Source organism: Artibeus jamaicensis, unplaced genomic scaffold (genome assembly GCF_021234435.1).
Source record: "Artibeus jamaicensis isolate MK-2021 breed Jamaican fruit bat unplaced genomic scaffold, CSHL_Jam_final scaffold_2172, whole genome shotgun sequence".
NCBI classification, from domain to species: domain Eukaryota; kingdom Metazoa; phylum Chordata; class Mammalia; order Chiroptera; family Phyllostomidae; genus Artibeus; species Artibeus jamaicensis.
Genome location: NW_026522031.1, coordinates 1,201,698 through 1,224,363, shown reverse-complemented (window position 1 = coordinate 1,224,363; position 22,666 = coordinate 1,201,698). Strand labels below are relative to the sequence as shown.

Sequence of the window (22,666 nt, the reverse complement as noted above, 5' to 3'; positions counted from 1 at the left end):
GTGGACATAAAACCACCCAGGGCACCAGGGCTGGAGAGCGGGCCACGCACGGGCAGGGCACTGGCAGCTGCAGACGCCGGGCGGGAAGGGGACAGGGACAGGACGGGCCGTTAAGGAGCCCAGAGGCGCTTGCCCCGCACCCTCCTGGGAGGACACAGGCGTGGCCCGGAGGAGAATCGCGTCCAGCTGCCTGGGCTTCAGGCCTCTACAGGCACCCGCATGGCGCTGATCTCCAGCTCGAAGGACGCGCAGAAACTCCTTTTCACATACGAAAACTCAAGACTTTGTAACAAGACCTGTTGGGTTTGTTTTGTGTGTTCAATACTGTTAGGGAGAGGAAGAAAAAAATATTAGCAATGAGAGCAAATTTATAGGAGGAAGGTGGGGAGTAATCCAGCTCAAAGCCCAAGGCAGGTGCAAGTGTTTCCGGTCCCACCCTTCCTCCCCGCCCCAGAAGGTGGGCTAACGCACTTCGTACCTGGCAGAGCGCCTGGAGTCCCGTCTCTAAAAACACAAGCTGTGTTCATCTCTTACTCGGGCTTGGTTTTCTCCAAAACGCACCCCCACCTAACGATGACAGATTCTTAGACAACAAGACGCACCCCGGTCTCTCTGGGTTTGATGACTGGCTACAGGAGAAAGGTCCGGAGTTTGGGCGAGTCCTTTCAGCAGCTCCGCAGGGAACCTTGCCTGTCTGGCGAAGGGCCCCCGCTCCTGCCGTGGGGACGGGTTTAGGGTGGAGTTCTCTGCCTGATAGCCAGGCTGTGTGTTCGTGAACACAGTTCTGTAGTTGCAACATGAGAGAAGTTTTTAGAAGCCAGTGAATAAAAAAAGTATTTCCGAGGGAAAGTGGGATGCAAACCCCTAAGAAAGGGATTGGTGGCGCGGACGGATACTGGGTTTCATCCCATTATTCTGGGTGGAGGCAACTTGTTTTGTGTAGTGTGTTGTGAAAACAGGATACCTGTCCTTGAGAACTAACTCCTTTGTAAAACCCGGGCATGCTCTAAACTCTGGTTTCCCGAGTTCTCAGCTACAGAACAGAGCTCCCGACGCCTCCGCAGCGGCTCTCCGCTCATCTGGTTGGGGTGTAACAGTAACGGAGTCAGCGGGTGGGGCCCTCTAGGTCTGCTCCAGAGCCACAGACCAGCCCTCTGGCTGGGCCCCCTGCTGGTGGGGAGGACCAAGCCCAAGGCGGGAGGAGTCACTGCCACACAGTGAGAGAACCACAGGCCCTGTGGTGGGGGCGGTGCGTCCACGGCAGCCCCCCACCGGGTGTGGAAGACAGGCTTTAATGTTGAATTCATAGCGCAATGGCTGCCCACATTTCTCAGCTGCTAATACTTCCATCCATTCTTTTTTAGGGCCCCCGAGATCATCCTCGGTTTACCGTTTTGTGAGGCCATTGACATGTGGTCCCTGGGCTGCGTCATCGCGGAGCTGTTCCTGGGCTGGCCGCTATATCCAGGCGCTTCAGAGTACGACCAGGTGGGTCCAGGCGGCACAGGTGTGCAGGACAGTCACTCGTGCCTCTCATCTGGATCAGCAGTTCGCTTATAACACGGCACGGGGGTGAGGTCACGGGGGTGAGGTCAGGGGGCGTCGAGTCGCCTCTTAAACCTCGTGTCCCTTCGGCTTGCTTCCTCTATTCCCCTTTCTTTTCCCTTTTCCTGTTTTTTGCTTCTTCCTTTCCCTATAACATTGTATTTCTCTCAAAGGCACTAGAGCCGTTAATATGCCACACGTTCGGTGACAGGAGACACCCTGACCTCCTTCTCATCTTCTCCTGCAGATCCGGTATATCTCACAAACCCAGGGTTTGCCGGCTGAATATTTATTGAGCGCAGGGACGAAGACAACTAGGTTTTTCAACCGAGACACGGACTCGCCGTATCCTTTATGGAGGTTGAAGGTAAGAAGAGCGCCCTCCCTCTGTCCTCACCAACACCCTGCACTCAGGAAACAAGGGCAAGGCCGCCGCCGGGCGGGGAGCTGTGCACAGGTGGCCCGCGTCATGGGGGAGGGGTGCTGTTGGGGTATGTGGATGAATTTGAATGTTCAAAAGCACCACCTCTGATTGCTAAACTCCCAGAACTTAACCGGGGAAACCATAACGGCCTGTCTGGTTTGCACAAGGAGAGGAATCAACCAGCCCCTGTCCTCAAGGGGCTCCCAGTCCCGAGGGGGACTGAACACGGGGCCCCATGACGAGGACCCCATTCCTGGAGGGAGCGGAGTGCGGGAGCCTGCGACGCCGCCTGCGGCAGTGGGGGATCACTGGAGGCAGGCCCTAGAGGATGAAGAGGGTCTTCCAGGCAAAGGAACCACCCAGACACCCGCGGCATCCGGGGCCCCTGGGGCAGGCGGTCGGCCCGCTGGTGCAGCCGGCAGGTGGTGTGGCGCACGGTTGCACACCATGAACTCCGGTGGTTTTACTTCAACGGAAACGTGTTCTACTTTCACTTTTATCTACACGTAGTCATTAAAATTAATGTATTTTCCTGGAAAATAATGCTACTCTTCTGCATGTCTTATGTTCCTTTTAGGTGCTGCTTTTTTTGCAAGAGACTGTGGGTAGTTGTTGTTGGTGCTGTTGTTTGTTTTTGTTTTTTTTGACAGAAACTACGGCCAAATTCTAATACAATTTAAAGATAATGTGTGGAATCTAATGAACAAAATGAATAAACAAGATAGAAACAGACTCACAGACTGACAGCTGTCAGAGGGGGCAGGGCTTAGGGGCTGGGTGAGCAAAGTGAAGGCATTAAGCCAAAAAAGCACAGTGTGGTAATGACCAGAGGGAAAGTGGGGTGGGGGGAGGTGGCAGAGGGGGACGGCAGGATACATGGTGACGGGAGGAGAATTGACTTTGGATGGTGAACACACAATACAACATACAGGTGACATATTATAGAATTGTATGTGTGAAACCTATATAGTTTTACTAACCAATGTCACCCAATAGAGTCACTAAAAATTTCTTGAAAAACAAAAGAAAGATAATGGGAGACCAGGAGTCACAAAAGAATTGGAAGCTAGCTAAGTGAGCACCCTCGGGCTGTTGGTGGGAAGCTCCAGGTCAGGCCCAGGGAAGAAGCGGAGGAGGAGGGCGAGGCCGGGCGGGGTCCGCTTCCGAGTCTCAGCTGAGCGCCCAGTCCTACGTGTCCAGCTGTTGGTGGGATCGAAGCCCAGATCTTAGCTCCACGTGTGCTGTTCTTGAGGGAGATTTTGAGGACTGATTACCTGTGTTCTATGGGTGCCTCCCGAAACCATAGTCATCGCAGACAGCAGCTTCCCAGACCAAGGCCAATGGGGGAAGGGCCACGTGTCCCCAGTCCCAGGCGGAAGGGCGGAGCAGAACACAGACTCCGGAGCCGTTGAACCTTGGCGAGCTCCTAAGCTTTCCCTTCCTGTTTGTCCCTCTGGACATGGGCTGGTAATCATCCTACCTGGGAGGGCTACACAGAGTCATAAGTGAGTTCATGTGCTTTAAAACAGTGTCTGGCACATAGTGAGAGCTATGTGTATAAGCGTTTGATAAAAAAATTAAAATTTTAAGTCACATGAAGGAGGGCTTCTGCTTTTCCACGTGTGGAATCTTACCCCTTAACTTAGGGAAGAGTGCGGGGTTATCACAGGTACCTGGTCCACCTCGAATCCTCCAGACCTGATGCAGAGCAGGTGTCTGGGAAGGAAGGGAGAGGACTGAGGTGGTGTGAGGACAGAGGGAGAAAGTAACCAGTGCGCAGGCCACTTTAAGAGGAGTCAAAGTCTCCTTCCCTGAAAGGTGGGAAAAAGAACCTCCGTGGGACACAGAAGCTCTAGGCTTTAAGTTACAGCGACCAGGAAATAATTCCGATTACCAATCGGCTTTCGCCTCTCTTGACCAGACGCCAGATGACCATGAAGCAGAGACGGGGATTAAGTCGAAAGAAGCAAGGAAGTACATCTTCAACTGTCTAGATGACATGGCCCAGGTAAGCTCTGTGGGTGAGTGCACAGTGTCAGCCCTTTGAAAGCCAAGCACAGCAAGGCTTCTGCCAGACCATTATAGGGTCGACTCAGCTGCCGTGGTTGTCCTTGACCCTGAACAATGACATGCCAGCCTGAATAAGAATACCACTGGGTTTGAGGAACATGTTTTTAAAGCTAGCGCCAGCTCTTTAGAAATAGCATCGGCTTATCGGTCCCCATTTGTGGAACAGTGCTGGCCAGTCTTACTGACATTTTCATGAGGAGAATGTAAGCCCATTGGCACGTTTGAGTTTAATGCCCTTGGTTCAATGTAGTTCCCAGGGCCACCCTAACAAGGCACCTCACACTGGGTGGCTTGAGATGACAGGCATTCCTTGTCTCACAGTTCTGGAGGCTCAAAGTTCAAAGTCAGAGCACCAGCAGGGCATGGTCCCCAGAAGACTCTCTCGAGAAAGCGCCCCTTACCTCCCTGCTAGCTTCTGGTGGCCCCCGGGTACCCTCAGTGTCCCTAAATCCCCCCAGTCTCTGCCTCCTGCTTCATGTGGCTTCATCCAGGGTCTCCTCTGGTCTCTGTGTCTGAATCTCCCCCTTCATCTTATAAAGACGCTAGTCGTTGGATGTAACCCCCCCCCGATTCCAGTGTGACCTCATTTTAACTGGGCACATCTGCAGAGACCCCGTCTGCAAGTAAGGGCGCGTTCACAAGTGCCGGAGGTTGGGGCTCACGCTCATCTACTGCAGAGACACAGTTCCGTGGTCACACTCTGTCTCTCTTGGCTCACTGCAGGGACCACAGGCCCCCACCTTTGCGCCCAGAGAAGCTGCTAGAGCTGCAGCTCTTTGTAGTGTGAGGACAAGTCTGAAATAAGCCTGGAGACCACTAAGCACTCAGCATGCCTCTTACCAAAGGTGCATGCAACCAAATATCATGGCGCTGAGCGAAGTGCACTTGTCAGCTGACCAGAAGCTTCCATTGTCCTAGAAAACTGATGTCGCTTTCCAGGGCGTGTCATGGAAAACACAGAAAGCACCACAAAACAAGTCTCTTAAAGGCTGGCCTAGAATGTAGACTTGATCTGGGAAGAAGAATCCGTGTTCAGATGCCCTGCCCGTCCCGGCCAGAGGTGCCCCCAGTGAGCACAGGGACTAAAACGTGCTGGCCGCCACTCCGGGCGCCGCCAGAGGCCCGACACCTGCCAGTGTCAGGCAGGGCACTGAGCGCCCGACGTTCCCTCGCAGGTCAGATAAGTCAGCCTTTCGCATCTTACTGTGTACTGCTCGGCTGCGGTTACTGTTTTAATTGTGGTAAAATACACGTAGCCTACAAGTTACCATTTCACCGTCTTTAACTGTACCTTCAGGAGTTTTAAGTACATTCACATTGTTCTGCAGCCAGGCCATAGAACCCTATTCGTCTGGGCTCCTGTCCATGCGGCGTGGTGTGGGTGCATTGCGATCTGACTGACTAAGGCAGGGGGGTGCATCCTGCCACTCCACAGACCGGCCGAGACCCCTGCCTTCCCCTCACGGGGCTCCCTCTGCCTCGCCTGTGAGCAGTAGTGACCGGTGACGGAGCCCGTGGCGATCAGGAAGGGGTGGCTGAGAGATTGGGGTGGAGTGGCAGAGAGGGGCAGTCGGGTGACCAGCAGAGTCCGGGTGACCTGCGCCTGCTTGCTCCCAGGTGAACATGGCCACGGACCTGGAGGGGAGCGACATGCTGGTGGAGAAGGCCGACCGGCGGGAGTTCATCGACCTGCTGAAGAAGATGCTGACCATCGACGCTGACAAGAGGGTCACTCCCATCGAAACCCTGAACCACCCCTTCGTCACCATGACTCACCTCCTCGACTTCCCCCACAGCACACAGTAGGTTCCTGCGCGCTGCTTCTCCTTTAAACCCCGGAGAGTAAATATTTCAGGTTTTGCGGCCACGTGGCCTCTGTTGCAGTCACTCAGCTCTGCCACTGTAGCTGAAAGCAACTGCAGACAAGACATGACAAATGAGCGAGGCTGTGTCCCAGTAAAGCATTATTTATAAACACAGTGGCGGCCAGATGGGGACCCGGAGCCGCAGGTTGCCTCACACCAAAAGGGAGGAAATGGTGGAGCGTGGGAAAGTTCAAGGCCGGGTGGCCCAGACTCTGGGTGTCTGCGTGAAGGGGGTGCTCAGAACGGCAGGGTCCATGAAGCAGAGCCACTCTCGGTGCCAAAGGTCCCTCCCAGAGCCCTTCCAGAGGGGGTGCCGCCTGATTGGGGTTGGGTTCGCTCATTCATCGGGCTGGGTGCTGGGGGGCCGTGGGGGACAGAGCAGACGGGGCCTCTGCCCACAGCAGCTTACAGTCCAGAGGCAAGAAAGGTCCAGACACCGAGGCTGTTCCCAGGGCAGGTGCAGGGTGTGATGGGAGCAGGTAACGAGGGAGCCGCACTTGGGACAGGGGAGCACTGACAGCCGGCGGGGAGGCCAGCGGGAGGGGCCAGGCACTGCCCGAGCTGAGAGCCGGGGGACAGAGAGGCAGTGGGGCCCTGGGCTGAGCCGGCGGGCCTCCCATGTACCGGGTTTGGGTCTAGATCCTAAGACCAGAGGGGACTCACCGAAGGACTTGTGAGCAGGGAACGCGCTGGTTGGAGCATGTTTAACAAAGGTCTGTCTGCCGCTCCCCGGTCAAGTGCATGAGCCAAGAAGAAATGGCCGTCACATTTGACAGCTTGGAAGCTGCTGGTAACTTAGAGCTGTCCAGTGGGCAATAGAGGTGGGAGCCAGCTTAGCAGGTTAAGAGTCCCCCTAGAGCCCTTTCAAGAAGGGACGCCCTGAAAGGGTGGGAAGAAATGGAAGGGTGACTGGGGAGGGCCCCAGGGGGGCTTGCTTTAAGGTGGAAGAGACTTGAGCAATTTGAAATGCTGATGGACATGTGTGGTAGCAAGTGAGAAATTAAAGGATGCCCAAAGAGAGGTTCCGTGAGACAGTGGGAGGGGCTGGGGTCCCGAGCGGGTCACGGTGGAGGAAGGAGGGCGTGGAGGTCGGCCAGGGCGCTGGTTTAGCAGGAGCAAGTTGAGGGAGCCCTTCCGACAGTTCTGTCTTCCCTTGTGGAGAGCAAGTGTCTCGGAGAGCAGTTTAGGTGGGTGGAGTGGAAGGGGGTGGGAACTGACAGAGATGCAGTAGAACTGTTGAGTGTGGAGGTTGGACAGGAATAGTGGGGTGTAACTGACCTCCCCCCACCCGTGGAGGCTGGAGAAAACAGTGGGGTTCCTCCAGGCTGCAGTTTCACCGGACTGCTGAGGGGAGGGAGAGACTGACAGACTTGTGGTGTTGGCAGTAGGGCGCTGCAGTCCAAACTGATGACTGTCGGGGGCTTCGCTGAAAAGGAAGGAAAGATAGGAGGGGTCTGGAGATACTGATGGTCTCATCAACTCAGAGATTGTTACTTTAGTCGTTGTCCAACGAGCCCGATGGGTGACACGTGGCTCATTTGGGACGAGATGTGCGAATCTGTGGTCTGTGGAAGTGGGGCCATTTCAGGTTCGACGGTCCAGAGAATCCGTAGCTGGTACTGACCACAGGCCCCTGGAGGTGAGAAGTGACAGAGAAGCCGGGGTTCTGGCAGCTGATCGGCATGACCTCTGGCGTCTCCCACGGTGGGCAGGTCATGTGGTAAAGTGCAAGGCCGTGCCTTTGGCCCAGGCCCAGGGAGTGAGGGGCAGAGAAGAGGCCGTGGGGGCCAGAGAGTTTGGGGGAGCACTAGTGTGCAGAAACTGCAGTGACAAAGTGCCACTGCAGGGCTTACACAGCAGAAAATGTTTCCTCCCAGTTCTGAAGTCCAAGATCGAGCAGTTGGGCAGAGCTGGTCTCTCTCCTTGGCGTGTCGACAGCCATCTCCTCCCTGAGCCCTTGCACGGTCTTCCTTCGGCACAAGTCTGTGTCGCGACTTCCTCCTCCCACTGAAGTGGAGTGGGGCCCACACTAGTGACCCCACTTTACCTCTGTAGAGATCCCATCTCCAAATTCAGTCACATTGTGACGTATGGGGGGTTGGTACTTGAACACATGAATTTCAGGGTGGGATGCAAATATCAACCCGTAACAGAGAATGGTGAGGGGTATTACTTCAGCCGGGAGGCCCTCGGGGTGAAAGTCACACCCTCTGGGTGTCTGCAGGGAGGAGCAGGGTGCTCAGGAGCACCAGGCGTTAGTTGGGGTCAGGAGGAAAAGGGGACGACGAGAGAAGAGGCTGGACAAGAGAACCTTTGCAGATCGAGGCTGGCCCTGCCCTGACCAGACTCAGATGGGGCTGAGTCTCAAGGCTAGGCCTGACCTTAACCAGCCTGCAATAAATGAGTGGGTGGCACCCGCCACAGCTGGCGTTTCCTCTGATTTCACTTCTGTTTTTTGTGAGTTGGTGTTAAGCAAGTCAGATTGCATTGCAGCAAACAGAGAGTCTTTAATTTACAACCGTGTTTGAGACAAGCAACTCGAGTACAGAGAAGGGACTTGGACCCTTGCAAACTTCCATTATGGGATTTGTCCCGTTTCTGAGTGTGGTTGGGGCACTTCAGGTGGGCATGAGTCTGTACCACAGAAGGAAGGCGGGCTTGGCGATTACTGGATAGGCCCCCAAAAGATCGGTCTTCTCATATTCAGGGGTGCAGTGGGACAACTGAGAAGCAGCTATGGATGGGAGATGGAGGGGGTGCCCCATTAGCCACCTGCACTGAGAGAGAGCCACCCACGGAAAGTGGGCACCATGGCTGGCTGCCCCCATTTCTGGGGCTCTGAGGAAGCAGCAGTAGGTGCTTCACTGGACGGGTGAGCGCCAAGCACAGACACCGTGAGCATTAGCTTTGAGTTCAGAACGTGGTTGAGGTCCCAGGAGGACCACCAACAACTCAGAACTCAGGAAAAGGGCCTCAGAAGGCGAGGTGGGTCTCTGCGCACACCTAGGCTCGCCTGAGAGCAGCCCCGTCCCTAAGGGTCCCTAGAACTTACTGGAAGACCAGGAGAAACTGCAGGGCCACCTGCTGCAGACCTCTGCCTTGGAAAGGAGCTCACCGTGTCGCTGGACCAGGACTCCAGTGCACGTGTGCCTTAAAAACCATCCTCACAGGAGTAACCCGAAGTGTAGGTGCCAGTCCACCCCAGGTAGAAAATTCTGAGTCTGAAAGCTTTTGGTTGAATTGTCACAAAACCACCGTACACTTTCAATACATTTCCCAGAGGAATTATTGCTGTATTCCTTTAGCCGCCATGGGAACGCACTTACCGGTACGCCTAGTACGTAGTGATGCTCAGGGCACACTGGCCTGACCAGCCAGGAGGTTTTTCAGCCTGTGGTTACAGTGGGGCACGTTCTCCTCTCTCCCCAGGGTCCACAGTCGCAAATGCTGACTTGGAATGGGTCGTGCGGAAAGTGTGGGCAGTCATGACCTCGGGGGTCAGGGGAGTCTCTGAGCTCGTCCAGGGCTCATTTTAATTTCTTTTAATTCTTTTTTAAAATATATTTTATTGATTATGCCATTACAGTTGTCCTATTCCCCCCTTCATTCCCCTCCACCCTGCACACCCCTCCCCCACCATTCCCCCCTTTAGTTTATGTACACGTGTCTCATGTTCTTTAGATTCTGTATTTCCCACACTATTCTTGCCCTCCCCCCTATTTTCTACCTACCGTCTATGCTACTTAATTTCTGTACCTTCTCCCCCCTTCTCCTTCTCCCACTCCCCTGTTGCTAATCCTCCACCTGATCTTCATTTCTATGGTTCACTCCTGATCTAGCTGTCCTCTTAGTTTGCTTTTGTTTTAGGTGTGGTTCTTAATAACTGTGAGTTTGCTGTCCTTTCACTGTTCATCTGTTTTATCTTCTTAGATAAGTCCCTTTAACATTTCATGTAATAAGGGCTTGGTGATGATGAACTCCTTGAATTTGACCTTATCTGAGAAGCACTTTATCTGCCCTTCCATTCTAAATGAAAGCTTTGCTGGATAGATCAATCTTGGATGTAGGTGTTTGGATTTCATGACTTGGAATACTTCTTTCCAGCCCCTTCTTGCCTGTAAGGTCTCTTTTGAGAAATCCGCTGACAGTCTGATGGGAACTCCTTTGTAGGTGACTGTCCCTTTATCTCTTGCTGCTTCTAGGATTCTCTCCTTCATTTTAATCTTGAGTAATGTAATTATGATGTGCCTTGGTGTGTTCCTCTTTGGGTCCAACTTCTTTGGGACTCTCTGAGCTTCCTGGATTTCCTGGAAGTCTATTTCCTTTGCCAGATTGGGGAAGTTCTCCTTTATTATTTGTTCAAATAAGTGTTCCACTTGTTGCTCTTCCTCTTCTCCTTCTGGCACCCCTATGATTCGGATGTTGGAGCGTTTAAAGATGTCCTGGAGGTTCCTAAGCCTCTCCATATTTTTTTGAATTCTTGTTTCTTCATTCTTTTCTGTTTGATCATTTTTTTCTTCCTTCTGGTCCATTCCCTTGATTTGAGTCCCAGTTTCCTTTCCATCACTATTGGTTTCCTGTGCATTTCCCTTCATTTCAATTAGTTTAGCCTTCATTTGTTCTTCTAATTTGTGACTAAAATCAACCAGTTCTGTGAGCATCCTGATCACCAGTGTTTTGAACTGTACATGTGATAGATTGGCTATCTCTTGGTTGCTTAGAATTATTGGCTCTGGGTCTTTGACCTGTTCTTGAGCCATAATGTTTTGGTCTGGTTGCACCTGTTATGTATGAGGGGCAGAGCCTTAGGTGTTCACCAGGCGGGGCAACTCAGTCACTGGGTTGTGACACTGTATGTGGGGGCGGGGTCAGAGAGGGACAATGGCGGTCCCCTCTGCTGCTTCCCGCAAGCCACTGGGGCCTGCACATTCTGTCTCACTGCTCACTCCTTCGCCTGGTTTATCTGTGGGTGAATGTGTGACCTCGGTCAGCCAGCCGCCTGCGTGCACCCGTTGCCACTGCGTCTACCCACTGCCACCCCACGCCTGGGATCTGCCAACCGCCGCCTGCATGCGTGGGTCAGTCTGGTAGATTTTTCCTGCATGACCTGGCTCCTCCAGCCGCTGGCTCCACCCCTCTTACCGGTCTGGCTGAAAGGTTTGTTGTTGTCCAACTTGTGTACAGTTCAATTTTCTGTGTTTTGGCTGCATTTTTGTTACTAAAACCTTGTGGTCTTTAAACTTGGTTGTGTGAGGAGGCACAATGTTTCCACCTACGCCTCCATCTTGGACGAAAACCTTCTTTTAATTCTTTAAAAGAAAATTATTTATATTTATATTTAGTCATTATGTTATAGTTAAACTAAGTCTTTGAAGTTCAACTTTATATACTGTTTTATTATCTTGAATATTAGCATTTAAGGAGAAGTAAGTTTACTTACAAGACACAGAAGTGAGTGAGAAACAACACATAAATTCTGAACACTTTATGGCAGATTTTCCAGAACTTGGGTGAGGCCCCTTGTGGTTTTCCTTTGCCTCAAGCTGGTGCCAGCAACACTTTTACATTTCCTTTCATAATTAGGGTTTTGTTTTGAAGCACAAATGCAATGAAGAAAGAAAAAGGGAGAGAATTTTTTTATTTTAGTAATTGGGCAAGAATTAGAAAACAAAAAGAAAGGACAGAAGGAGTTAAAGAGGGTGTGTGTGTGTGTGTGTGGGTGTGAAGTTTGCCTGTAATTAGCTCTTGACCTTGGCAGACTTCCTGCCTTCTCTAAACTTCATCCTTGCTCCTAAAATAGGGGCATCAGTCAACCCTCCCTCTCATGGTTGTCGTAGGACAGAATGCAAGAGTCTTTCTTGTACACAACTATCATGGCTCTCAATCACTGTTGGCCACTATATTAATTATTAATATTATCACCGTTCTCATTACATGTACAGTTCTGGTGGGGAGAAAGTGGGCAGTGGGGTCATGATACTGGGCTGGCTAGTTCCGCAGCTGGCCCCTAGATGGCGCCAGTGCCCCAGAGTAGCTGGGAAGGATTAGCGCTGGGAGTTGTCTAGAGGTGAAGGCAGGTCCCGAGCTGCCTGCCGTTCACTGTTCCCAACCAGAGAATTTACACGTTCATTTATGGGCCAGAAGCCATACTGAAAGCTGAGAATGAGCAGTGACGCTGGAGACAGATGGGCAATAGGCGGAAAAGTCAGTGAGAGCCACCGGGTGGGTCTGTGGGGCTGTGGAGAAACCCATCTGTCCAGGGTGAGGCAAGACTTACCTAAAAAACACTGGCTGTTGCAAACTCGGACTCCTGCGAGAAACTCAGGAGACTCAGACCTGAAGTCGCCCTAACCGGACCTGAATGAGACCCCTGAAGCTGTCTCATTCGCTGCACTAACCGTTCTGTCCTTTCTCTCGGCTTCTTCTCCCCTTTGTTCCTCTTCTCCCTCCCTTATGCCTCTGCCTCTGCGTTTTTGCATGAACAGCGTCAAATCATGTTTCCAGAACATGGAGATTTGCAAGCGTCGGGTGAACATGTATGATACCGTGAACCAGAGCAAAACCCCTTTCATCACGCACGTGGCCCCCAGCACATCCACCAACCTGACCATGACCTTCAACAACCAGCTGAACACTGTCCACAACCAGGTAAGCTGGGGGCAGAGAAGGCGGCGGGGCTGACGGTGGCCGTCGGGAGCTGTACGTCCCCAGCAAAGCCAGTCAGCAGACAGAACTGCTCTACTGTGCATGCAACTCTGTGAGAAGGGGTTTGCTTCAAGGTTGTTTCCTGTGACAGCCGCAGGGACTCAGTGTGACTGGTGGCCCTCTGAGCAAGCTGTGTGCGCTCTTGCTCCACAGGGGTTGTTTCTGAGAGGGCTCCTCTTACCGCTTCTCTCTACCCGATGTACAAATAAGATACAGGAGATGCTGTGATCCTTGTAGTTTGGCACTTGCCTGCTAAAGAATTCCAGAACTGGGACACTAGTGATTGTCTAGCGTGGGCCCCTCTCCCTTATCCCCAGACTGCGGGGTCCGTGCAGCCTCCTTTCAAGACAGAAAAACCTGTCCTTCCTCCAGGTCATCGGTCACCAGAATTCCAGCCCCTGTAACTGAGAGGAACCAGGAAACTGAGGTTTTCTTTCCACAGATTAGCCTCTTGCAGAAAATTAGCAGGATCTAGCAGTTAACATGCAGGAAATAGTTACCGACTGACTAATCTCCAGGCCCTGGCTCGGGCGAGCTCTGCAGTCCAAGAGCCTTTTCTTTCCATCTTCCAGTCTTCCCTGTTCCCCCAAAGGTGTCCCCACAAACTCTTTCAGTCTTAATATCGGTGTGCATTGAGAACACGCCTGTGTACATACACACGCATGCGCACACACACGCCTTCAGAAGAGAGGAGTGCATGCGTTCTGATCCTGAAGGGTGAATGAACACCTCCGCCTGGCCATGCCCTGCCTTTTGACAAGCCCCTCCCATCACCAGGAGCAGGGACCCTGCCTTCCTCGGCCGCTCCTAGAGCAAACAGGGTCGCTCAGGCCTGGCTGTACTTCCCAGCCTACTCTCGCCCTCTGCCTCAACTCCAGGGGAGGCCCCCGGCATCTGCTGCCCCCTGGGGGCCACCAGCCTTCTGAAAGTTCTCCTGAGGGGGGAGAGCCAGTGCCCTCTGAGGCCTCGCCTGCAGAGACGGCATCCCTCCCAGCACCTAGCCCAGCCCTCAGGCCAAAGTGTCCACAGCCAGACCACCTCGCACCACAGTTCTGTTCCTTGTCACCAGAACCCGCACCCCAGTGAGCGGGCTGATCTGCTGCTGCCAAGGGCACGGAGGGAAGGGGGGAGCTGTTAGAAGGGAAAGTTGGCCAAACCGTGGGAAACGCGGAGCGCCAGGCCCAAATGCGTAGACAGTGTCCATCAGACAGTCTTGTGAGCAGGGGCAGTGACGTGCACCGAGTCGTCTTTCAGAGATAACGTTCTGGCCTCCTTGCCCGAGAAGAACTAGAAGAGAAAAGTGGAGGCCAGACCATCTCTGGTCAGGGCCTCCACTGGGGAAGGGCGACTGACATGAGCCCATGGGCTTCAGGGCCGCTTCGAAGGAAGAAGCAGCAGGCCCAGTGACTGACCAGAGGTCACAGCGGAGGGACAGTGGAGGGCACTGGTGCCCCAAAGAGGGAAGCCCAAGGCTCCAGGCCCGCACAGAGTCTGGACTTCGGCCTGTGGGGCGGAGCCGACAGTGGGGATGTGTGCGTGGGGAAGCCCCAGGGCCACGGAGACGCAGAGGGAACTGGGAGGAGGTAGACGCATGGCGTCGGGCAGACGCCGGCCCACACGTGCGTGCCGCACACGCTCCCCTCACACTCATGCCCAGAGGCCAGCCACATGGCACTGCACAGACATGCTCAGCATCACAGCACAGATCTGAAATTGCAGACACGCACACGGTGCCATGCAGCACTCACCCTCAAACAAATTAACTTGCTTTGCACTGAAATGCAGCATAAATCTAGGTGTAAAAACACATGTAAAAGGAGCCTATCCCTTTTTGTGTGTCAAATTTACACAAATACATACCCTTCTCCTAGTTCTGCTTTTGTATGTGTCCAAAACGTTCTATGGTTCTTCCCTCCTCATTCTTTAGTCCTTGTAACCCCGAGCGGCCAGCCCTCTTGTAAACCACGGTGACTTTGAAGCCGCTGGCACCCCGCACCCACCGTGCCGATGGATCAGTGTGGAAAAGCTAAGATGGGCAATTCCCAATCTAGAAGTTACTTTCCCTCCGCCGCCTGGCTTCACGCGGAGGAAGTCCAGTCTCCAGTGGCGCTGCTCTCTGAGAAAGGAGGGAGGGCGTAACTTCTCTGTTTGTCTAACCCGTCTCCATTTCAAGACTCCTGACCCGCCAGGATCTTTTCTGTCTGCCTTCCAGGCTTGGTAGCTGGACACCAGTGCACGAATCCACACACTCACAGAGGAAACCCCAGGCTTGTGTGTCCCCCTCCCCCTCCCCGATTCTGCAGCACAGTCCCTCTGCGGTGACTGCTGTGCGCCCAGCCAAGGGCGTCTATAAACACTGCTGCCCTCAGACCCGAACGGGAGGGCCCCTGCGAGCTCCCCCCGGGATGCGTGCTTCCGCGCCACGCGCTGGGTACCTGGGACCCTGGCCCTGCAGGGGCCTCTTCCTGGGTTCATCCTCTCAAGTGTGGACTGCGCCCTCGGGTCCACGTTTGGGCGCCCACAGCCCCTCGGGTTGTGGGGACAGAGCTGGGACAGGAAGAGAAGGAAGACGGGTTCAGCTTGCCCGTCACCACGTTCCAGGGCAGAACCCAGGAGTCCAGGAGTCCCAGACTCAGACCTGGCTTTCCCTATTGCGATGAAGGTGTATTTGTCAGATTTGAAGGGCACAACCTAGATCATTTTAGCCTAATTTTTAATTTGTACTTATTGACTTTAGAGAGGAAGGGAGAGAGAGAGAGAAACATCGAGTTGTTACTCCACCCACTCATACACTCATTGGTTGATTCTTGTATGTGCCCGGACCCGCGATCGAACCCACAGCCTTGGCGCATTGGGACGATGCTCTCACCACCTGAGCTGCCTGGCCAGGGAGCACCGACCGGCGCTCTGGTCCGGGCCCCTCCCCCGATGGCAGGGACAGGCCTGCGCATCAGCACCAGGGTGACCGTCCCAGGTGGCTGCAGGCCCCGGCTTCTCCTTGAGACTTTCCAACTGCACGTCCCTTCTGTTTCTGCCCCTTTGCCCTTGGATTTTGTTTGCTCGTTCTTCTTTGAGTTCATTTATTTGATTTAGGTTCGTGTCTCCCAACATGCCTCTGCCCTCATCTTTTATTTTTGTTTATTTTTGTTCAATCCCCATCATTCCTTTAGGCTCCCACCTCCACCAGTGCCACTATTTCCTTAGCCAATCCCGAAGTCTCCATACTAAACTACCAATCTGCACTCTACCAGCCCTCAGCGGCCTCCATGGCTGCGGTGGCCCAGCGGAGCCTGCCCCTGCAGACGGGAACAGCCCAGATTTGCGCCCGGCCCGACCCCTTCCAGCAAGCCCTCATCGTGTGTCCGCCCGGCTTCCAAGGTAAGGAGGAGCAGGCCCGGCTTCCCACCTGCTGCTGGCCAGGCACACCCCACACCGCGCTGTCAGGCGGGCTTCCCTGGGGGAGAGCCCTCGGCATCACTGGACGTGAGGCCCCATCCCACCGTGGCCAGCCCAGAAACAGCGGGACTTGGTTGTTCTCACCACCTGCCAGTGGCCCTGGCCCTGGCCCTGGCCCTGGCCCGCCGGCTGTGACTGAGCACTTCGTCTGGGGTCCCATTGTTAGGCTGTATCAGTTCTTGGGCTTCTGGCAGGAAATGCCCTCTGTGCGGCTCATCTGTAGAAAAGTGCCCTTCACCACGCCCCACCCCCACCCCCATTGCCAGCATAGCCCCAGGTCTAATGAAGAATATAAATCGGTGGGAAAAGTACCTCCCAGGCCACCGCCCAGTGATTCCTCAGCCGTGCACCCGCACACTCTCCCCAGAACAGCTAAGAAGCTGGAGTTGACCGTGTACTTGGTTACAGTTTACACAGAAAGCTCGAGAACTTGATTCTGTGAACCCCATGGGGAAGCCTGTGCGGCCTCCCAGTTTCAGAGGCAGAGCCACTGCAGACAGACCCCTGTGTCCTCTCCCCACACCCGGCTGTGACGCGGTGACGTATGCGGTGCGTCTTCCTGTCACAGCCCTGCTGCTCCCGTCATGATGTGTCGGTCTCCCTGTTCCCCTTGGGCTTCACGAACTCCTTAACTTCACCTTCTAGCGTTTGAACACGTTCATGGTTGTTTGGTGGGGTTGCCTTTTTTAAAACTGAAGTTAAAAACCGAAGCGGAAACTACCAAAGGAGCAGGCACTACCCAGAGGGGCGGGCGTGGAAGGGGGGGGAGCCCTCTCTCCGTCCGGCTGGCTCCCAGCACTCAACCTTCTCCCCCTCCGCCCACCGTCTGGGGCAGGGCTGCAGGCCTCTCCCTCCAAGCATGCTGGCTACTCCGTGCGAATGGAAAATGCTGTGCCCATCGTCACTCAAGCCCCAGGAGCTCAGCCTCTCCAGATCCAACCAGGTCTGCTCGCACAGGTAATTCTTTATGATCCCTCGCATTGCCGTTATCCACCTAATGCGGCCACAGAGACGTTTCTCCACCGAGTCCCTCCCTGGCAGTGAGTGAGGCACTTGGAGTCGTTAGAACCTCTCTCTAATATTCTGGATGACCCTCGAGGGAATTACCCTTCCAAGTGCCTAGCTTACATTTCCAGGAAGAAATTCAGACACTGGGAGAGTCTGAGGGGGAGATGACGATGATGATGATGATGGCATCTCTGTAATGCAAGTTAATATAGGAGGCCTGGGTTTTAATCCCAACTCTACTAATAACTCTCTGTGACCTAAGGCATGTCAGTTAACATTCCTTTGCCACCAAAAAGAAACATCTTTTTCTTGCAAAATAGAAATTACTTTTTAGAGCCAAAAAAAGCCTTGGGGATGATTTCTTCACTTTATACTCGAAAAGGCGGGGCCACAGAAGCTGTGAGCTGGCACCTTCTGTATCTGTTCACATGGGTACCGATGGCAGCCCAGGTCATGCAGGTGAAAGTGATGAAAAATTCAGTGTCGTGGGAGTTTAAGGTAACTCGCGATACAAAGCTGATAGCAAGGACACGAACTTTAATAACAGATACATCGTCACTGTGCCAGGCACCTTCCAGTTCTGTTTGATTTAATCTCCACAACACCGTCAGGTATTTGTCGCCTTTTGACAAAAAGGGACAGTGAGGCACAACCACGGGCTGCGCTGTCACAATCACACTGCATTCGGAGGCCGGAGGCGACAGCAGCCTTTGGGCCGCATCAAACCGCATCAAACCGCGTTGCTAGGGCACCCGGAGGGCTCACTCCCACGGCACTGAAATGGGGTGGGCTTCCCAGCGCACCTCCCCGGCGCCCCAGAGACACGCCCCCTTTTGAAGGGCCTGTGAGGCCACTGCGGAGGTGGGAGGAGAGGGGGCAGCAGACACAGCTAATGCGGAATGGGTTCGAAAGACTCTGCCTTTAACCGTCCACACAAAATCCTTGAAAGGGTTTAAATATTTAGATGAAAAGAATGATGCCCACTTTCTGTATATATTCAAAGTAACTAATAGTATTTGGAGTGCTTCTGCCTGAAACCTAAAGATTTACCCAGAGAAAAATGAGGGCATCCGTTGAAATGTCTAATTATTGCTTTTCTGTACAATTACCCTACTCATTTTTATAAGTTAGCTTATTTTGTCCTTTGTAGGGACCATTGGAAAATACCTAGGGGACCGCTCCCTTGTCACAGGCTGACACTGGCATAGGTTAAGCGACGAGTAGAAGGCCCAGTGTGACAGTGGGCAGGGCAGGGGTCTGTCACTCAGTGGGTCCTAGAAACGCATGCCTGTGAGGACACACTGGCCTACCACGTCCTTGTAAACGGCTGTATGGAGTTTAACTTCAGCACACATCAGTTTATCTAACAAATCCCCCACTCGTGAACATTCAACTCGCTTCCAGCAGTTCTCTTATAAACACTGTAGCGATTAAAATCCTGTTCACAGATTTTTTTGGCTCCACTTTCCCAATTACAGCTTCAGGTTAAAGCCCCCTGGAGGTTTACGGTACCCTAGGCACACTTTTCCAAGAGAGCAGAAGGCAAAGCTCTTCTCTGCTGTGAATAAAGGACTGACACAAAGTCGGAAATGCCGGGCCCGTTGGTTTCCACCCAACCAAACAATGAAGAATGTCTGTTTTAGCCAGGAAGAGGCCAATCATGGCTTGTTTCAGAGCTGGGTCTGGGCTTACTCGGGTTGCACGTACAAACAGGACGAAGGAGTTAAAAGCACCCTTCACAGTGCACGTGACTCTGCAGATCTGGGCTCCCATGACAGGGAGACTGGCCTGGGTCCCTGCTGCTCAGATGAAGGATGAACCAGTGGCCATGCCCTGGAACCAGCCGCAGCTCCTTCTCTCGATCTGGTCCGGTGGTTTCTAAACAACGCAGTACCAAACTGTGCCAGTGACAGGAAGCCGTGAGGACTAGTGCGAGAGGCAGGAGTAGAAAGAAAGCCTGCTTTGAGTGCAGGAGGCTCTCCGTTCACAAAACCGGGTACTGAATTGCTCTCACTATGCAAACGGCAGGCTTCAAACCCCGCTTTCGCTAGCCAGAATGGCACAGAAACGCAGGGCCCCCAAGATGTGGAGGTGACTGCTTGCCCAATCCTTGTAAACTCTGCCCTTCCATGAAGAGATTTCCTGCCTTCTCCCAGCCAATCAAAAACCAGGTCTCCACTCCCCCCGCACCCCCATCACAGGGTCTAGCGTAGATAAGTGCATGACTCAGGCACGTCGGCCATGTGACTAACACACGGTGACTGCAGACACATTCTGCTCCACAGCAGGCCTGGCCCGGCGGGACCCAGCAGATCCTGCTCCCCCCCGCGTGGCAGCAGCTGACCGGAGTGGCCACCCACACGTCGGTGCAGCACGCGACCGTGATCCCCGAGACCATGGCAGGCACCCAGCAGCTGGCTGACTGGAGGTAAGTGGCAGAGCTGGCGTGTGCTGGAGCGGGGGGCAGGCCCAGCACGGACCCAGGAGAGCTGCTGGCCGGGCCTTGAAGTCCTGCTGAGCAGAAAACCTTCCAAATTCAAAAGGTTATGTGGACTATGACTACGGTGTAAGGAGATGTAACTTTTAAATAAGTGTTCTAGGAAACAAGAAAACCAGCTTCACTACTTTATGGTCAGTTGTCACTTTTGAAAAATTCAGCTACACCATTTACAGTGTAATTCACAGGACTCAGCTCTGGGTGATTTCTAACTGTTTCTCAGATTAAATTCTATTCCCCCAAAACAAAGATTTGTCACCAGTGAAAGAATGCAGGAGAGAGTCCCCGAGGTTCCGCAGCAATTCTACAAAGGTGTTTGTGAGACATGGACACATTGGAGTCACCCCAACTCTCCCGGGGCAAGGCCTGACAGAACAGGCTTTATTTCCATGGTGCCGTCTGCCGCCTGCGGCGGCTCTTCAGTCCGCGGTTACATCTCTCAGCTCCAAGTCCGCTCCCCACGTGCCCCAGAGGCCTCCGCTGACCCCCGCCAGCACGCCATACCCCTGCTGCTGCTTCCTGGCCCCACCCCTCCCACTCGCTGACCTCCTCTCCCAAGTGCTCCGCTCCTTTTTCTCTGGCCACTTCCCACTCTTCCTTGTACCTCACCCCCACTCTGTCCCCACGCCACCACGGTGCCCCCTTCACCAGTGCAGAGTCACATGGCACCTCAGTTGTCTCCAGCTCCCCATGCCCCATGAGAGAGAGTTTGAGCAACTGTCTGTCATTCAGCCCACACCTCGGGGCAGGTCATACCCCCCCACCCTTTGACAGACTCCATACCAGCCAGCGGCCGCCCCCACGGGTCCTTTTCTGACCTAAAAGACTGTTGTGAATAAAGAGCTCTCAGTAAAATATAGAGAGGCAGAGATGTAAGCCCCTAGTCAAGCCTCAACTGCAGCTTCCTCTGTTCTGCAGCTTAATTTTCTGACTAGTGAGAGGGGTAGACGGGCTCTTTCCCGCAGCCCCACTCACTGCTCACTGATCACAGCCTCCCCTGAGCACCCCCATCCCTGGAAGTACTTTCAGACCAGGTAAAACTGGGTTCAGTTCTGGTTCTCCGTGACCTGGCCAAGTAACTTAACCTCTATGAGCCTCAGTTTCTCCTTCAGTAGAGTGGGGGTAACAATCCTCGGAGGACTGTTGGGAGGCTAAATTGATAAAATACAAAGCGCTCGGCGTATAGTTAACACGGACCATACCGGCACCTGATACACGACAAGCAATAAATAAACCTATCTTCCCCCACTGGCTTCGGTTCCTGTCAGCAAGACCACCTGCCCTCTCCAGCTCATGAGGAACAGCAGCCACATGGAAACCTGTTCAACCAACTGTCTTTTCTCCTCACCCCTCTTTCTCCTAAAAGGACCACACATATGTTCTACTCTTTTTTTCCCCTGTGTCTATCAGCATTCACAGCTCATGAGGCTTCAGCAGTACTTACCGGTTCATGCGTGTTTTCTCATTCCTCATCCCTCCTCTCACCTGGTTACAGTGGAACACACTAAAAGTCTGCACACTTCCTTTTCTGCAGCTCCTGCGTGGACCGCAAAACATCCAGAATCACAGCTAAAAAACCATAGACACACGCCAGTGCTAGACCTGTGTCAAAGGGAAAAAGAGAGCCATGTCTATAGAAATAGCAACAACAAAATAAAGAAGCTATAACATCAGTTTCTAAAATCCAAATAAATGTCCAAAAGACTCTACAAAATTGTCACAATCTCTCCAAAAGTGTCCCCTCCTTTTTTCCCCACTCATTTCCCCCAAGTTGCAAGGATAAGTTTTATAATATTTTAAAAATTCAAATGAACTCTATAGCTTTTTTTTAATGTATTAAGTGAGCTTTTATGGGCAAGTTTCTGCATTAATCACCACTTTTAATACCGCTGTGGGAAAACATGTCCATGCGCTCCATACAACCAGGATCGTGGAGCTTTTCAAACAGAACCCCTTTTCTGGATGATGCTGTCCGTATTTTTATCAACGTGTCTGCCTGTTATTAATTTTAATACTGAACTCTAACCATGTCTAGGCAACCTTCAGTTGATTTAATTATTCATTCAGCAAGCGTGTAATGAATTGATCAGTGGCTACGTGCCTGAGCACTGAGCTAGCCACCGAAGGAATTCAAAAGAATGTTAACACTCCTAACACTGAAAACGAACAGCTCCCAGTCTTCAGCGTTTGTTTTTTCACATGAACGGCAATCCCCTCGTTTGTAAAATGGTGTTACTAATATATATTCTGCCTATCTTACAGAGTGGGGTAACCCATCCAAGGCAATCTGTAAATGCTCTTAAAGCTGGAGAGAGTATTTATCTGCTCTCCCCAGAACTCTAGTGGAGCCTGCGTTCTTGGCCTTCCTCCCACTGGAAATACCCTCTGTCTTACCAACTATGTTCCTGCCACTCCTTCAGAGCAGTGCTTAAACACCACTGCGCCTGGGATGTGCTCGCCTGGCTAGGCTCATCCCTTCACTAATCCCACAAGCTAGCAGCATAACCAATTTGGGGGTTTAATTTGGCATTTAACTGGGGAGGAACTTTTAGCTTAGAAAAGAGCTCTGTCTTTATAAACCCAATAAACAGCCTTGTTTTCCCACCGCCCTTGCAGGAACACGCACGCTCATGGCAGCCATTACAATCCCATCATGCAGCAGCCTGCGCTCTTGACTGGTCATGTGACCCTTCCAGCCGCCCAGCCTTTAAATGTGGGCGTGGCCCACGTGATGCGACAGCAGCCAACCAGCACCACCTCGTCTCGGAAGACCAAGCAGCACCAGTCCTCTGCAAGGTAAGTGGTGTCTGTCACCTAGAGGTGAGAGACCTCTGGAGATCAGAAGTTAGAGACGCCTCTTAGCGGTGTCGGGTAGCGGCCTATGCTCTGGATCCTGGACCTGGCTCGCGGAGTGGCCCGCAGAGCACGGTGTGCCACACCGATAGCACTAGGGTTTAAAGGAGGGGCTCGCTCTTGAGCGAGCAACGTTGGCCCTGCCTCGGGGTCTGTGTTCAGTGCCAGGGTAGTGAGCGGTTCTGTCCCCGTTCGCTTCTCTAGAAAACACTCAGACTCACCTCTGAAGGTGCATTTGGAAAC

At 53.1% G+C, this 22,666-nt stretch overlaps 1 protein-coding gene across 7 annotated transcripts in view; it reads left to right on the top strand.

Annotated features, from left to right (window-relative positions):
* HIPK2 (homeodomain interacting protein kinase 2) overlaps positions 1-22,666 on the top strand; it is a 158,884-nt gene that overhangs the window by 116,599 nt on the left and 19,619 nt on the right. For 4 of the 7 annotated variants that reach the window (XM_037138672.2, XM_037138700.2, XM_037138709.2 and 1 more), the window contains 9 exons: positions 1,365-1,488; positions 1,793-1,912; positions 3,891-3,977; positions 5,657-5,841; positions 12,390-12,552; positions 15,780-15,987; positions 16,901-17,022; positions 19,359-19,501; positions 22,187-22,366. In XM_037138672.2, the coding sequence (XP_036994567.2) occupies positions 1,365-1,488; positions 1,793-1,912; positions 3,891-3,977; positions 5,657-5,841; positions 12,390-12,552; positions 15,780-15,987; positions 16,901-17,022; positions 19,359-19,501; positions 22,187-22,366 (1,332 nt within the window). The remainder of the gene's footprint in view (positions 1-1,364; positions 1,489-1,792; positions 1,913-3,890; positions 3,978-5,656; positions 5,842-12,389; positions 12,553-15,779; positions 15,988-16,900; positions 17,023-19,358; positions 19,502-22,186; positions 22,367-22,666) is intronic. The other 3 variants (XM_053656597.1, XM_053656596.1, XM_053656595.1) reach the window with 3 other exon arrangements.